Raw genomic sequence first — 16,329 nt, forward strand, 5'->3', positions numbered from 1 at the left:
GATGCTAAGGGTGCTGCGGCAAGGCGAGTCAGACCGGGGGCGGATTTAGACTTTGGGGGGGGGGGGGGGGCAACTGATTTACGAAAGTTTGCTTTGTCCGATTAGGTTACGCTGAGTAACGAAGCGATGTGATAAAATTTTGTTGAGCGGGAGAGACTGGCTGGTAGAGGAGCTGATATACGTAATTGACACACATATGATATGCCTTGGGAGGGGGAGAAATGCTTTATTTTGGGGGGTCATGACCCAGAACCCCCCAGGATCTGGTCAAAAACCAAAATCGTGCGGTGTCGTGACATCCGCCAGAGGAACACCCGACAAGGCGACCTCCTCCGGCTGCCGAGGACAGAGGCCGGGAGGCACCGCTTTGTGTGCTGTGCACCAGACCTGTATAATGTAACTCGCTGCCGGCGGGTGTCACTGAGCTATCTCGCGGCCCCTTCGCTCGCGCTATTAGGACCATATTGACAACAGGCGTATGAGCCTGTCCGTCAGTGTGGGACGTATGCCAGGGTGCCTGTAGGACGTGTGCCGGAGTACCATGCGCGAGCGGTAAGTGCGCGTGCCTGCAGTCACCGAATTGTTTGACTGCAGTGATTTGCTATGCATGCTTTTACTACTTATCAAATGACTTGGGGCAGTAATAGCCACGATTAAGTGTGGATTGACATGCAGTTGTGATACATGCATACAAATATACGGTGGCCGTTTCCGCCGACCTGGTACCGTGGTTGTGTGATTAGTGCTGTGAGCTGCAATGATCTGCTGATGGATCTCTTAATACACGACTGTGATGACCGATTTTGAATCAGCGCAGTCGATGCAGACGAAGCGGACGACGGCGGCTTCGTCAGGCGTTCGGCAGGCGTTCCCCACTGCAGGCGTTCGGCTACATCTAGCGGCAACGCACACTAACGTTTCACTCTAGTAATTCGGTTCAACTCGGTGTTTCGATGATGAGAACTGCCTGTGAAACCAATGACGTCACCATAAACAGTTAACGCATAACAAACTGGAGCTTTATTGGCACAACGCTTCAATGCCACATCAGCGCGAAACTGGGCGCACGATAACTTACCCCCCCCCCAAAAAAAACAGAGACATGTGAACGTAACTGCGGCGTTTACGCGAACTGTCTGTGCGACGTTTATGAGAACTGTCTGTGAAACCAATGACGTCACCATAAACAGTTAACGCATAACAAACTGGAGCCTTATTGGCACGACGCTTCAATGCCACATCAGCGCGAAACTGGGCGCACGATAACTTACTCCCCCCCCAAAAAAAAAACAGAAACATGTGAACGTAACTGCGACGTTTACGCGAACTGCGCGACGTGTTTATGTGGACGCTTTCCTTTTGCTGGCCACGATCAAGTTGTAGACGTGATACTTTACATCCCGCCACGTCCTTTCCTTGAGGTGCGGCTCCTCACTGATCGCTTTTAAGCATTCAGCCTGGCCCGGCACCTTAAGATGTAGGATGTATTTCGCGCAGCTCCTCTTTACAGCCGCCTTCTCCAGCGCGCTCCACATTCTCCTCTTCCGCGCCGTCCCACGCCTGGTTGAGACTGGCGGCAGGTCAGGCGGTGCCCGCCCGTCGCCGAACGTCTGTCTCTTTCTTGAAGGCCCAGGCGGCACGTCAGCTGGTGTTCGCCCGTCGCCAGACGCCTGTCTGTTCCTTGAAGGCCCAGGAAGTCCTTCGAGCTCTTCGGAATCGCTATTGCGATCTGTGACGTCAGAATCACCGCTTTCCACTGAGTCGGTCGAAGCGCCATCGTTGCCCTCGTCTGAAAGCGCCACATCTAGTTCGTCCAGGTTTTTGCCCTGCATACGTTGCAGTTTTCCACTCTCCATCAGTAGAAGCATCTTGCTGAGCTTTGCTACCTGCGTGGTAGCGTCAGGTAGTCTGTAGTATTCTCGGTGCACGCGTATGTCATGCCCCATAAAGGCAGCGAGTTGGTCGATTTCATTTTCTCGCAGGTTGAGCAGCTGTGCCATTGTGGCGACGTGCTTGCGGAGAGCTCCGGAAGTCAGTGTCTTGGGGCACTGGGCGCCACAAGCCTGCACGTATTTTCTGAGGCTGTCGCAGCCTCTCAGTGGGCGCATGCTGGGGCCACTGGCAAAAACGTAAGGCCCAGTTACTCCCAGCTCTTGACGCTTCGAGAGCAGAAGTTCTAGAGCCTCCACCATTTCTCTCGTCAGTAGGATCGGGACACCCCTACGACGCTTACCCCGAACCATGACCCTCTTGAGGCTAGATCCGAGATGCCGTTCTAGTGGACTCAGGCAGTCCGCCAGACCTGGTGGGACGTTTTCCACAGAGCTCATACTGTGCTCCCAATCATCGATGGTCATCCGCCCCGCTTCGCCCTGCCGCCTCCTGTTGAAGAGGATGACTCTCGCCAGAAGTACCTCAGCTAGTCCTTTGTACGTTGCCTCGCTCCCGTTTTCTTTCAAGTTCTTCTGCGCGGCGTCCATTTCAGTTACGAGGCAGTTTTGTAGTTTTTTTATGTCTTCCGCTATGGGGATCAGACACGGCTTGTTCCACGCCCCATCTTTCAGGGTCCACAGGGCGGGTCTGGACACCCTGTCCGTCCACTCCAAGTGATGCAGTCGTATGAACTGTTCCAACGACTCCGGGTTGTCTCCCCTTTCCAGCGCCGTTGCCAGAGTGATCTCTGCACATTTTTTCACGGAATGACCCAGCTTCAGGGCAAGAGACGGTTTTGCCACACTGCGGTCGCCGTAGCAGCAAACTTCGCGTACAGCCTCCGTGATCACCCCGAACTGCGCCGGGCAAAAGAAGTCCCGGAGAGGGACATCCTGGGTTTTCTTCAGGACAATAAGAAGTCTCCCAAGTTCGCGCATCTTCTGACTTATGTGTCTCTGCTGGTGGAGTTCCTGACCCAGCCGCATCAGCAGCTTCTCACCGAACGCTCGTATCGTCGGATCGGACCGGCACAACAACGTTACCTCATCCGTCCTCATCGTGTTGAAGACCTTCGTCAAGCGATGGGACTCTCCGGGTGGAGTAGGCAACTGATCCAATGCACTGGCTTGGATGTTTCTCACTGAAACATCTACGCCGCGCGTCGCAGCACAAGCGCGCTTGTGGCGCCATAGGGTTTTCCGATTGTAAAAACCTTTGCAGAGATCGCAAGGGAGAAAGTCATGCGCAGACCGACGCTTCCCGCGTGTGGTCCTGTTACAAGGGATGATGTGTCCTTTTTTCCTGCCGCATCGTACGGCCACGTTGTGCGAATAGTTACCCTCTTGTTTCAGTGCTTTGAATGCCGCTCTGCGTTCACTGGAGCCTTTCTCCTTTGAGAGTATCTCTTGCACCTTGAGTTCCTTTTTGTGACGCGTTTGTAGGTGCCGGGCGAATTTGGCTTGCGGCACGTCGCAGTAGGGACATATATTACGTCTATCCCACCGCCTTCGCGTAGTGTTGCTGGATGATGCGACTGAAGGTTCAAGACCAGGATAGTGCGCTGCATTCAGGTTCGAGCTGGTTGACGGTGGAACGACATCCGACAGAACCGAAAGGGAATCTGATCCGCGCATGGGAGAGGTCTCAGCCAGCAATGACTCTGATCCTGACGACTCTGATGGAGAGTACGGTGAATCGGCAGGATCGTCGCACGCAGAGCCTTCTTCATCCGAACTCAGCTCCGGTCCACCTCCTCCGAATGTCGTACTCCTCACCTGTGAAAGATCGAAGATGGTACTTAGCTGCTGGGAAAGGTTTGTTTCGGGATTTATTTTCTCACCAAACCCTGTTAGGCAAAGATATTCCTGGGCGCATTCAACTGTAAACACGAACATTGCAATCATGTTTGGACAAAAATATCGGTGCAAGTGTTTCACCTGACCAAGGGCGGATCTAGGGGGTCGTTTTGGGGGGGGTCACCAGTCGGCCGACATACCAGGTCTGGTGAATGAATTCTGACGACCGGGGGGGGGGGGGGGTAGGGAGCGAGTATGTCGAGATCAAAAAATGACATTTGATCTTCGTCGTTTATAAGATGAAGTTTTATCGTAAGTCACTCGGCTCAGTAGTTTTAGTTAGTGAAACCCACCTATATAGGAGCGTCGCCACGGATTTTTTACTGGGGGGGGGGAGGCGGGTCGACCGACTTAAAAACCCAGAAGTAGATATAGTTACCTCACTTTTAGCCTAATGCATTAGTAAATAGTAGCATACAGTCACGATCTCTCTTATTGACCTGTGTATGAATCGGCGGCGCGAAGCGCCGCAAAAATTTGCAAAAAAAAAGTTGTCAAAACACAGCTCTAAAACACAAATATTACAACCTTTTTAGCATGCTAGTACAAGCCGGAGTTCCTTCACAGTACACATATGAATTCCGATTCAATTTGACACGGTTGGTGTTATTACAGTCACTGTTATTTCTCTCTTATTGATTGGTGTATAAATCGGCGGCGCGAAGCGCCGAGAAAATTTGCAAAAGAATGTGTCGAAACACAGCTCCAAAACACAAATTTTACCACCCTTTTAGCATTGCAGTACAAGCCGGAGTTCCTTTACAGCACACATATGAATTCTGATTCAATTTGACACGGTTGGTTTATGTAATTACAGTCAAGATTTCGTATTGACCTGTACGTATGTACATAAATCGGCGGCGCGAAGCGCCGCGAAAAATTTGCAAAAACATTTGTCAAAACACAGAGGGGGCCTCCTCTCTACAGAGGACCACCGATCTCTACTGCGGGCCTCCTCTTTTCACAGGGCCTCTTAACTACAGAAGCTACAGGGCCTCCTCTCTACAGAGGGCTTCCTCTCTACTGAGGGTCTCTCCCTTTAAGAGGGCCTCCTTTACAGAGGGCCTCCTCTCTTCAAAGAGCCAGAGGACCTCATCTCTGCAAAGGGCCTCCTCTCTTCAGAGGGCCTCTTCTCTACAGAGGGCCTCCTTTCTTCAGAGGGCCTCTTCTCTACAGCGGGTCTCCACTCTTCAGAGGGCCTTCTGCATTCAGGCGGTCTCCTTTCCACAGAGGGCCTCCTCTCTACACAGGGCCTCCTCTCTACATAGAGCCTTCTCTCTACAGCAGGTCTCCTCTCTACAGAGGGCCTCCTCTTTAAAGGGGTCTCCTCTCTACAGGGGGCCTCCTCTCTACTGAGGGCCTCCTTTCTACAGAGGACCTCCTCTACAGAGGGCCTCCTACCTACTGAGGAGTCAGAGGGGCCCTAGCGGTCAGACACAGACACTAGCGGTTATTCACTGGAGGCCCCAGGAAGTAAGAAGGGCCCTAGCTGTCAGGCTGGTCAGAGGGCCCTGAATGTCCTGACGTGATTTTTGGGATTCCCGTGAATTTCTTTCGCCTCAGACGTGATTTTGACCTGCCAGGGCCCAGGGGCACTAAAAATAAAACAAACAAAATAAAAAATGAAAATAGGACATCACCAAAATTAAGTGACCGAAATCCGTTGAGTTTTTAATTTTGCGTATAGGTAGGGGCACCACGAATTAAATTCATGACCATCCCCTTGGAGTTTTCCTGGATCATCCCCTGGTGCTCGCACGGTTGAGACAAAAACGAGTAAGATTCTGGTCTTCAATACGCCTTTTCACGCAACACGATCCAGAAAAACAAAGGTATTAGCTCAGAAGTGTTTGACAGGTGATTTTGAGCATGCAAGACGGCGTCTATAGCGCATTTAGGTCTTCGGCTTTTGGGGGGGGTCAAATGACCCTCTCAGACCTTTTGGGGGGGGTCATGACCCCGTGGACCCCCCCCAGGATCCGCCAGTGCACCTGACCTCAAGAATAACCAAACGATCTGAAATATTCAAATTGGGTAGCGTTAGCTTCCGCTTGTAGAGCAGCACCCACGTTTTTATCCGTTAAATTCTAGTCGAAATACGAGAAAAGTAAGGGTGTCCCCACCCTTACTTAGTAAGGGTGGGGGGGGGGGGGGGACTAAAAGGAGTTTTAATGTATTTGAAAAGAATTAAATATTTTTTCTTCAAAATAATGTAAGAAAAACATTATATTGCATGCTTTCAATATTGAACACCAACATGACCTGTCGCAGCTGCGACAAAAAATGACTGAATTGGTGATCAACTGCTGAAAATGCTGCGTACAAAGTTACACGAGAAACCAATTATATTTGAGAAGTGCCTTTGCTGACATTGCTAGCGATCCTCATATGTTGAAGGAAACGAATACACCTTTTTGCACCACCAATCGGCATCTGGTCACTTAACCCTCGCACTTATAGGAGGGGGGGGGGGTCGAACGGACCCCCCTCGGTTTTTCGCGAATAACTCGCGCAAAAAGCGGCCGATCGCGACGAAACTTTCAGTACCCTCGAGTTAATCAATTTTACACATACCCTGAAATTTTCATGATCCTGACCCAAATGACCTTTGACCTGTGACCTATTTCTCGAGACCATGTTTGGCCGGAATCGCGATTCGGCGTATGTCGGCTCGCATTATCCGCTCGTCTGCAGTCTTTTTGTGGTTTTAAACGTTCAAACATGTGAAATGATGTTGGACCCATGCATTAGGGTGGGTGTCAAGGTCACGTGAAGTTCGGGTCAGGTCATTGACCTTTGGTGACCTCGGTTCACTTTTTCGAGTTTTACATGTTTCTAGGGTGGTTTTTGGAGCTGATTTCGAATTTACCACCCATTTGAACATTTACGAAGTAGTTTTTGTGCCTTCGTAACATGTTACGAAGCTGTCAGTAGTGGTTGACACTATGGATAGCCAGCAGGACGCCTATTGGTTGACTTGACCTGACCTGACCCGACCTGGCCTAAATGCATGAAGAAATCATCTGTGATCAAAACTAACATGAAATTCGTGATCAGCACCCCGAAAAACCCCACGACGAGCTCAATTTACAAAGTTCTAACAGGTCCCGGTTTTCCCGACTTTTGGGCCATTGACCTGACCTGGAAGGTCAACCAATGACCTAGGACCTTAAAATTGGGTATCATCGGCTTCCTCTCGTTGCGGGCAACACGCTCGTTTTTTCCGCGAAGCTCTAGCTCCATCAGGGGCCGAACGGCAATGCCCCCCCCCCCCCCTATACGTTAGACGCTGGAAAAACACGAATACGGGCGAGGGTTAATTTCGGCACTTTGCATTCGATATCGGCAGGGTTACCTCCATTTAGACATAACGCACACATTTCGACGTATTTCATCAACTTTAAATAGCACCGGTTCATTTTCGATCTAATGCATTGGATTTCGACAGGGGCATTCGATTTCGACAACGGCCGTCTGTATACGGCAAGAGGCATTTGACTTTGACGTTTCGCAATTGATTCAGACAAAGGTTATTGTGCTCAAGGAAAGATCACATCAAAGGTCATTTGGATCAGACTCATGGCATCTTCAGCGAAGGTATAATATTGATAATCTCGAAGGTACCAAAGTTTCGTCGCAACCTGCTTCTTTTTACGCAAGTTATATGTGAAAAAGCGAGGGAGGCTCTGAAGGATCTCCCTCCCTCATATAAATGTGAGGGTTGAAGTTTGTTTTTGTAATTAGGGACAGGCCTCCGACGTACACCGACTTGGCGAAGGAGTATGCCCACGTTCAGTCAGTTCAGTGAAGTGGAACGACCGACCTAAGCGATGCTGCTCTTGTCTCAGAAAATGCAATTCGCTGCCAGCGTCAACTGGGATTCAATATACAGCCTATGTGGAATAAATGCAATGATTTAAGTCCGGCAGCATGCCACATGATGCTTTCTTATTAAAATATAAGCAATTTTCCCATAAACGAAGAGTACAGTTATTAGAGGACGGGCTGGTCTGATGTAATTCGAAGTTTATGCCGTCACCCGGGGAACTGTTCCAGCTAAGCATAGCTTGTTGCTGGACGAGTCCCCAGGTCACAGCATGTGGATGTGGCGAAAGTAATGTGTTTAACTTCTGATTAATTTTGTTTTGAGCAAAGTACAAAAGTGCCTTGAAAATAGCTCGTGTTTTTAAAGCAAATTGTTAATTTTACAGGTTACATGAGTCATGGGACGGTGCCGGTCCGTAACTATTTCCAAAATTTAGTTCGAATGTTTTGAATGGGTGGATTTCCGAGGCCAGAACCCACGCTAAGAGGCGCTTGTTGCGCAGGTCCTCGTCTCTACCGCCCGATCGGGAAAGCCCGGGCAAACGGCAGAATTTAGAGTCTAACACCCATCCAAAACATGAAGCATACTATTTTTCCTGACGGGGCACTTAATGTGTGAAAAAAACTGTGGGAGCATTTACAACATTGTGGGGCATACTTCAGCACTGTGGGTGCATGTCCCAACAAAACGATAGAAGGTTACGCCCCTGGACGTTGGTACAACCGTCCCTCCCCGTCGTCTACAAACGAAGCGCCGTAGCGCTTCGCAACAAAACCAGCACATTGCTCTTGGTGAGATCTCGAGGTGGGGCAAAACTTTTCACTTGACCTGCTTGTGACGACTCAAAGGACAAATTTCGGGAAAAGCGTCGTTTTTCAAATTTGTGCACCAATGCTAGCGTTTCTATGGCAGTTTTTTAATTTGTGCACGAATGCTAGCGTTTCCATAGTAGATAGCGACAAGCTACTTTCGCTAAACTACGCTCTGTAAGCGGACAATTGCTCTGTTGGACTACTAGCGCCGCCTCACGGATGTCAAGCGAACTAAGCCATTTATGTATGTTTTTACATGCATGGCGCAAGAGCAACTCGCTTCAGATTGGCCGCATTAAAGAAAATACGGTAGAGAGGTATCTAAAACCTAGTGAAGATTTCCTTGCATATAAATTTAAAGACCGTCGTTTGGCGGGTGATTAACGGGCTGAGCACTTACGGGCATGGCAAAAGTGGATATTTCAGACATTTGAGAAAGAACAAGAAGATTATTAAAAAAAGACAGTGTCATGGCGCAAAACTTTAGCACAATGGCGTTCGCATATCCCAATTTTGAATGTGTGCCTTTCAAAGGAAAAGCTCCGTCACTTTACACGTAAAACTAAATATCTTAGGCTCCAGACCAGTTGGTGATGACACTTAAAGTTATCTTAACAAATACTTTACCCGCGCCCCGCTGGGGTATTCGGCCGAACGCGCCCCGCTGGGGGGCGGGGGCAGATTCTGCCCCCTGCCTAACTTCCGAACGGAGGGTCGTAGAGAGACGGGGAAAGCGGCAAACGAAATGTCTCAAAGAGACCGATCTTAAGAGCACCAACAATTTCGCTTAAGTAGGTCACAAGACAGGTCAAGGTCAGGTCAAAGGTCAAAATTAGAAGATTTCACAGCATTGGCGTCTGAGCCCAGTTAGCGAAGAGGCGATTGACGGCGTTCACCCAGAACACATCCTTAAGGTAGGGAGACGATGTGCTTTACTTAAGGTGCCATGCAAAGTTCAAGGTCAAGATCAGGTCAGGTCACCAAAGGTCATCAAGAAGTACGGGATATATGCAACACATGTGTTATGGGTCATTTTGCCCATAGAATGCAATGGTGATACTCACTAAATGATTTGGATGACATTTGGATGAAGTTCAGGTCAAGGTCAGGTCAAATCAGGTCAAACTAGGTCAAATTTTGAAGTTGATCTTTTCAAACAAAATTGGTGTCTAACTGATTCAGTTTTTGATGACAAATCCAATGGTGGTATTTTTATTTTTGTAGATAGTCTAGAACTTCCAAAATTTGCAATCAAAAATTTTGTCATGTGTACTTTTGGCGTTTTTTTTGGCATTTCTGTGGCCAAAAACAGACGGATTGCTTCAAAATTTGACATGGGCATAGCAATTACTAGTCTTAATACCATATATTCCGGTTTTTTAAAATTCAAAAACTTTGTTTTTTGTAGGTTTTTCCAAAAATGTTTTTTGAAAATTTTGGGGTAAAAAACTAAAATTTCGAAAATCGCGGGCGGCTTCCGTGCGGATTCAGCCGGCAACCGAATCTAACCATAGCGATATGTGGTGGCCGGTGCACACACTGATAATTAATTATTAGACCGATTGTACGCTAACAAACTCGTGTCTCATCAATCAGTACAACTTTACTCACCAATGTCGCACGCTGAGGCCTAGAACTGACGAACTCATCCATCATCGATTCGTCCACAGACCTGCAAACCAGAATCATCTTGCTCAAAAATCGTCAAAAAAAAAAATCAGGATAAGACTCACAGGGCAAATGAAATTCAGTCCGGTCAATGACTTCATATAAAAACAGAGAAAATACTGCTTGCTTTGGACTTAACCCGGCATTGGCTGGGGTTACACACAGCCAAAGCATTTATTTCACTCACACTGTATCGTCCAATCCAAAATCATGATCTGATGGGCGGCTCGCCGGGTGGACCTCAGCTGACGGCCTGCTGAGCCCTGCGAAACAAAATATTACATTTAAACAAACATTATATTCAAATAATTTGCATTTTCATTCCAAGCATCAGGCAAAAATCTTCATACATCATATTCCATATTACGTGGAACAACATAACACTCGCTACCCGCCACTATGTTGAAAAAGTGGAATAAACGTAAGATTTGTAATTCTTATTCACGTACTGGTTCTGGTTCGGTGACATCCCAGTGGAGGTGTACGAACATCTTCGTCCACGCTCGCGTCACGGGTCGGCAGCTCTGAAGTACTGAAACCAGGCCACTTAGGGCACAGGGCGGCGGCGGCGCGCGGCGCGTCCGTGCCTGTCAACATGCCACGCGTGATAAGGTTAGCACACATACATGTAAGCACGTCACTGAGCACACCTATAGGGGACACTTGGGCAATTGTCAGAAAGCTCCAATTAGAGCCCGGTTGCCATTGAACCAGTCACCCGTCGAAATGGGCCCGTCGCCGTTGACGGGCCCGTTTTGAAGACATGGGAATATTCATGTTTCGGTGCGGGACGGGCCCGTTTTTCACATCGCTGCCTCCGTGCCTATTTGGTTTAAAGCGTAAGTAAGGTTCAAACGAAGCTGGAGATGGCTGTAAAACATGTAAAAATGATTATTGAAATAATATAGCATGGAATTTCATGTACTCATAGGGGAAATTGTCATTCATTTCCTCTGTAAAAGGACTGCATTGGTTCCCATGGACATTTCACTACTAGAGGCCGGCAGCGCTAATGCCTTGCCTTGGACCAGCATTGGAGGCTTTCTTTTGTTTGATGTCCAAAAGTCAGAGGACCCAGAAGTATACCGCTTATGGAAAGATATCCAGGGTGGAGCAGAAAGATTTACTTGTTTCTTTTCAGTCAATAACTCAAAAAAGTTACAAACGGATTTTAATTTAAAAAAAAAATTATATGCGGCTTCCTAACTGACTCGTGTAACAACATTAAAATTGTTTTTACATTTTGTCATAGTTGTTGAAGAGCTGTGGCGAGAATTCCAAAGACAGTCCCAATTCCGGCGTTGACGCATGCTGGCCACAGCTCCCGAAGCGTTGCCATACAGCTCGGGGTGGCCGTAAAACTGCTTAGTGTAATTAAATGACTTAAAAAGACAGGGTCAGTGTCGACTTAGTCCATCCCAGGCAGGGCAAGGGATATACGATTCGAGTATATCCCTTGTACCTAATATGTAAAGTTACATAATATGTTCTTGTTTTTCAGAAAGGATGTGTAGGCTACCGGCCAAAGAAGAGAAAGGTAGAGGTAAGCAATAATGAATTTTATTGATGGAGTTTAATTCTTGCTCGAGAAACATTGTGATAGTTATTTGAAAATATACGAGCATGACCTTTCCTCGATATTAAAGTGTTGAAAAATGTACTTTATTGCTAGAAAATATGTGATATGTCGGCCACTGGCCTTTGTTGAACATAAATAATAAAGTAGTTATCTTGATTATATATGTTTGACAAAGACCAGTGGTAGAAAAATCACATTTTCTAGCAATACAGTATATTTTTCGACACTTGTTTTGTTCAATATTGGGGAAAGGTCATGCTTGAATCAGATATAATTAGGTGCACAGATAAATCCGTGCACCGTGTTGACATTTAAATACAAATTAAATGTGCACAGATAAATCCGTGCACAAGACAAGACGGGGATGAGACCGCAGAGGATCGGTTCACTGGCACTGCGTGATCTGAAATAGCGGTAAGAAGCTTACTGAAATGACTTAATTCGGCTGCTTTTTCATCCTAGCCCCAGTGTGCCACACTCTGGTGTGTTGCGCATTGAAATTTGGCGTCACCGACCGTTCCGGGCGGTGGCAGACGCGGACCCCCGCACAGGCTCTAGTCACAAGTTCTATCAGGTCCATGACGGCCTGGCGCCGGGTCGAAACCGAGACCTAACGAGCCGAGGTCGTACCACTTACCAGGACAAGCCAAGCCGAGCCGAGTCCCAGTCGAGCCCGAGCCCAGCCAACCTCGAGCGATCCCTGAGCCGATTCGAGGTCGACAAACCCGAGTAGTCCCAAGCCCTTGCAAAGCTCGAGCAAGTCCAGAACTGAGCCCCGATCATAGAGGCAAGCCGAGCTTTGAGCCAATTATTTTAGGCCGCTATTATTTCTTTACTCTAGTCTCTAGATCTTTCCAATTCTAAAATTCTAAATTCTAATTCTAAAAATAGAACGGTTCGCGCAGTCTAGACCATAGTTCCCTGCAGAATACAAGTCGTTAAGAGTCAAAAAGCCAGTTTTACCCAGTGCACAGGTGGGACATCTTCCAATTTAGCCTGAATTATTTGGAAAAAATTCTTTTCGATTTTTTAAGAAAAAAAAATTGGCGGATGTGCATATAAAAACATGTCTTAAGTTCTCAGATATGGTAACCAAATCCATATTCTAGGAGCGAAAATTGTCAGAAATGATGTACAAGGGTGACGCATTGGTGAAACAGACAGTCGTACTGCGCACACGTCCGAGTTGACATCTTAATTTGTCTATCGAACCCAAATGAGGCGAGTTATAGTCAAATGCTTTTCATTCCCGGTGTGACTGATCCCAAGGCCTCCGTTATGAAAAGGCACACTTTTTGGAATTTTCATATGCTTGAAAGTTTTGGAATTATGGATAGGCATTCTTACCTTGATCCATGGGCCTGGCGACCGATCGGGAGGAACCAGGCTGAGCGGAGGCCGGCGGAGCAGCGCAATCCGTCTGAGCGGAGGCCGGCGAGACGGCGCCATCCGGCTGAGCGGAGGCCGGCGAGACGGCGCCATCCGGCTGAGCGGAGGCCGGCGAGACGGCGCCATCCGGCTGAGCGGAGGCCGGCGAGACGGCGCCATCCGGCTGAGCGGAGGCCGGCGAGACGGCGCCATCCGGCTGAGCGGAGGCCGGCGAGACGGCGCCATCCGGCTGAGCGGAGGCCGGCGAGACGGCGCTATCCGGCTGAGCGGAGGCCGGCGGGGTGGCGCCATCCAGCAGAGAGTCGCCTGGCGCACAAAAAAGATGGTTATGCATTGAAAAACTTAGTTAAATGTGCTTAATAATCATTAAACATCGTGCCTTTAAGCCGCCTCAAACTGAGTGTTGCAGGCGGTTGCCAGTCTGCCGGTGTGCATTTCTTGCACGAGCGGTCGCATATTTAGCTTTTGGGTGGGGTCAAAACCGCGAAAAAGCGCATGTCAGGGTATCCCGACCAAGAAGTATTAAAACTATAAGAGCTTGTCAAGAGTCTTTTTTTAAAATATTTGGGACAGCCTTTAAACATGGTTATAAGTTCGTCATAAACATATAGCAAAAGCATAGTTCAGAGAAAAACGGCCCCACCCCTCTCGTTTCCCAGTCAGCAAACCGCTCTGCTTGTGGAAATATGGCCGTGGAAAAAAATACAGCCACTGTATGCCTTTAATGACTACAATGACACTCCCTTGAGGGTCACTCACTCACCCCGTTCCACCGCCCTGGTGACTGATGGGGAGGCCGGCGGGGCAGCGCCATCCGGCTGAGCGGAGGCCGGCGAGACGGCGCCATCCGGCTGAGCGGAGGCCGGCGAGACGGCGCCATCCGGCTGAGCGGAGGCCGGCGAGACGGCGCCATCCGGCTGAGCGGAGGCCGGCGAGACGGCGCCATCCGGCTGAGCGGAGGCCGGCGAGACGGCGCCATCCGGCTGAGCGGAGGCCGGCGAGACGGCGCCATCCGGCTGAGCGGAGGCCAGCGAGACGGCGCCATCCGGCTGAGCGGAGGCCGGCGGGGCGGCGCCATCCAGCTGAGCGGAGGCCGGCGGGGTGGCGCCATCCAGCAGAGAGTCGCCTGGCGCACAAAAAAGACGGTTATGCATTGAAAAACTTAGTTAAATGTGCTTAATAATCATTAAACATCGTGCCTTTAAGCCGCCTCAAACTGAGTGTTGCAGGCGGTTGCGAGTCTGCCGGTGTGCATTTCTTGCACGAGCGGTCGCATGTTTAGCTTTTGGGTGGGGTCAAAACCGCGAAAAAGCGCATGTCAGGGTATCCCGACCAAGAAGTATTAAAACTATTAGAGCTTGTCAAGAGTCTTTTTTTTAAATATTTGGGACAGCCTTTAAACATGGTTATAAGTTCGTCATAAACATATAGCAAAAGCATAGTTCAGAGAAAAACGGCCCCCACCCCTCTCGTTTCCCAGTCAGCAAACCGCTCTGCTTGTGGAAATATGGCCGTGGAAAAAATACAGCCACTGTATGCCTTTAATGACTACAATGACACTCCCTTTGAGTAGTGTCACTCACTCACCCCGTTCCACCGCCCTGGTGACTGATGGGGAGGCCGGCGGGGCAGCGCCATCCGGCTGAGCGGAGGCCGGCGAGACGGCGCCATCCGGCTGAGCGGAGGCCGGCGAGACGGCGCCATCCGGCTGAGCAGAGGCCGGCGACACGGCGCCATCCGGCTGAGCGGAGGCCGGCGAGACGGCGCCATCCGGCTGAGCGGAGGCCGGCGAGACGGCGCCATCCGGCTGAGCGGAGGCCGGCGAGACGGCGCCATCCGGCTGAGCGGAGGCCGGCGAGACGGCGCCATCCGGCTGAGCGGAGGCCGGCGAGACGGCGCCATCCGGCTGAGCGGAGGCCGGCGAGACGGCGCTATCCGGCTGAGCGGAGGCCGGCGAGACGGCGCCATCCGGCTGAGCGGAGGCCGGCGAGACGGCGCCATCCGGCTGAGCGGAGGCCGGCGAGACGGCGCTATCCGGCTGAGCGGAGGCCGGCGAGACGGCGCCATCCGGCTGAGCGGAGGCCGGCGAGACGGCGCCATCCGGCTGAGCGGAGGCCGGCGGGGCGGTGCCGTCCGGCAGGACGCCATCTGGCGTAAAAGATGGTGTTAGCATGACGTAAGTGATACTGTTTGTTATCGTAGCTTAAAATACATAAGAATGTAAACACAATGCTTGTTTAAAAGTATAGGTAGGTCATACGTACACAACGCATATTCAAATATATATATATTTTTTTTTTGAAACATTGGAAAGAAATATCCCTGATACCTATTGCTGTGAGCCACAAGGGTAGGTATACATATAACGTATCGAAAATAATTAAAAACATTTTTGAAAATTTGTTACAAAATACAAGGAATGGTTAAAGAAAAGCGGAAATGCTCAAATCACGCGAACTTTACCGGAGGGTAGCCAGAAGTTCTGATCATTGCATAGAAGTAGTTGAGCTGCGTTCATATACAGCAATACAGCAATGCACACTTACCCCTAAGGAAGGACGCTACCAGGGTAGGGTCAAAGTTTCGTTCGGGCTCCCATGTCTGTTCGCTGTAAAGGAAAGGATAATGATAATGAGGATTTAGGTTTAGGATTTGGTGGGAGACCATGGAGATGACAAAGTGGGCATGGCGAAAAATAATGAAGACAAACATGAAAAACGTGTACGAGTAGGTTAACAACAGGCTTCAGGACAACGATTGGAAAAGAAATGCATTGAAACAAACCACCAAGAAAGGAGGGAGTGGGGGGCTGGGTAATCAGAAACCAAGCTATACAAAATTTGAACGTTTTCATTATAACCGGCGAAGGAAAAAGAAAACGAAACAGGTTAGAACCAGGTGAAGAAGCATTCTAGGATAAATGAGTTACAAAGAAACAGTGTCAATGAACTGATAGAGATATTCTCAACTACTAGTAGTTAATTGTTCGTTGGTATGCATTTTCGACTTTCGCATCGAAGTTGTTATCAATAATAAAATTAGAACCAACCAATAATAAACGACTAACCGAGAATATAGAGTACGCAGCCGAGATTATATCTTATCAGAACTATCTCTAGTTGTAATAGCCTTAAACATTTAGTGTCAATGAAGTACGCTTGGGGGCAAATGGTGGTTGTATCTGTGAATGGAAGTGGTTGAGAGTGCCCGGCTGCGCAGTGCGCACTCTCGCCGACATCAATGATTAGAAATCGCGTCTGAATCTCT

At 49.1% G+C, this 16,329-nt stretch overlaps 1 protein-coding gene across 1 annotated transcript; it reads right to left on the bottom strand.

Moving 5' to 3' along the window:
* Positions 1 to 1,001: 1,001 nt before the first annotated feature.
* On the bottom strand, positions 1,002 to 13,238 carry LOC122372891. Its single transcript, XM_043350557.1, has 5 exons — positions 13,021 to 13,238; positions 10,544 to 10,681; positions 10,282 to 10,357; positions 10,038 to 10,098; positions 1,002 to 3,707 (listed from the first exon to the last, which is right to left on the bottom strand). Exons 1-5 carry the CDS (start codon positions 13,028 to 13,030, stop codon positions 1,341 to 1,343), a joined length of 2,652 nt encoding a protein of 883 aa, XP_043206492.1. The 5' UTR covers positions 13,031 to 13,238; the 3' UTR covers positions 1,002 to 1,340.
* Positions 13,239 to 16,329: the final 3,091 nt, after the last annotated feature.

This window comes from Amphibalanus amphitrite, unplaced genomic scaffold (assembly GCF_019059575.1).
Source record: "Amphibalanus amphitrite isolate SeventyFive unplaced genomic scaffold, NRLGWU_Aamphi_draft 001414F_arrow, whole genome shotgun sequence".
Taxonomy (NCBI): domain Eukaryota; kingdom Metazoa; phylum Arthropoda; class Thecostraca; order Balanomorpha; family Balanidae; genus Amphibalanus; species Amphibalanus amphitrite.

Excerpts from the sequence above, each read along its gene's own strand:
- LOC122372891 (XM_043350557.1), bottom strand. Across the intron at positions 10,358-10,543 it reads ATGTCACCGAACCAGAACCA|GGCTCAGCAGGCCGTCAGCT; the intron begins GTACGTGAATAA and ends TTTGTTTCGCAG. Across the intron at positions 3,708-10,037 it reads GGCCTCAGCGTGCGACATTG|GTGAGGAGTACGACATTCGG; the intron begins GTGAGTAAAGTT and ends GATCTTTCACAG.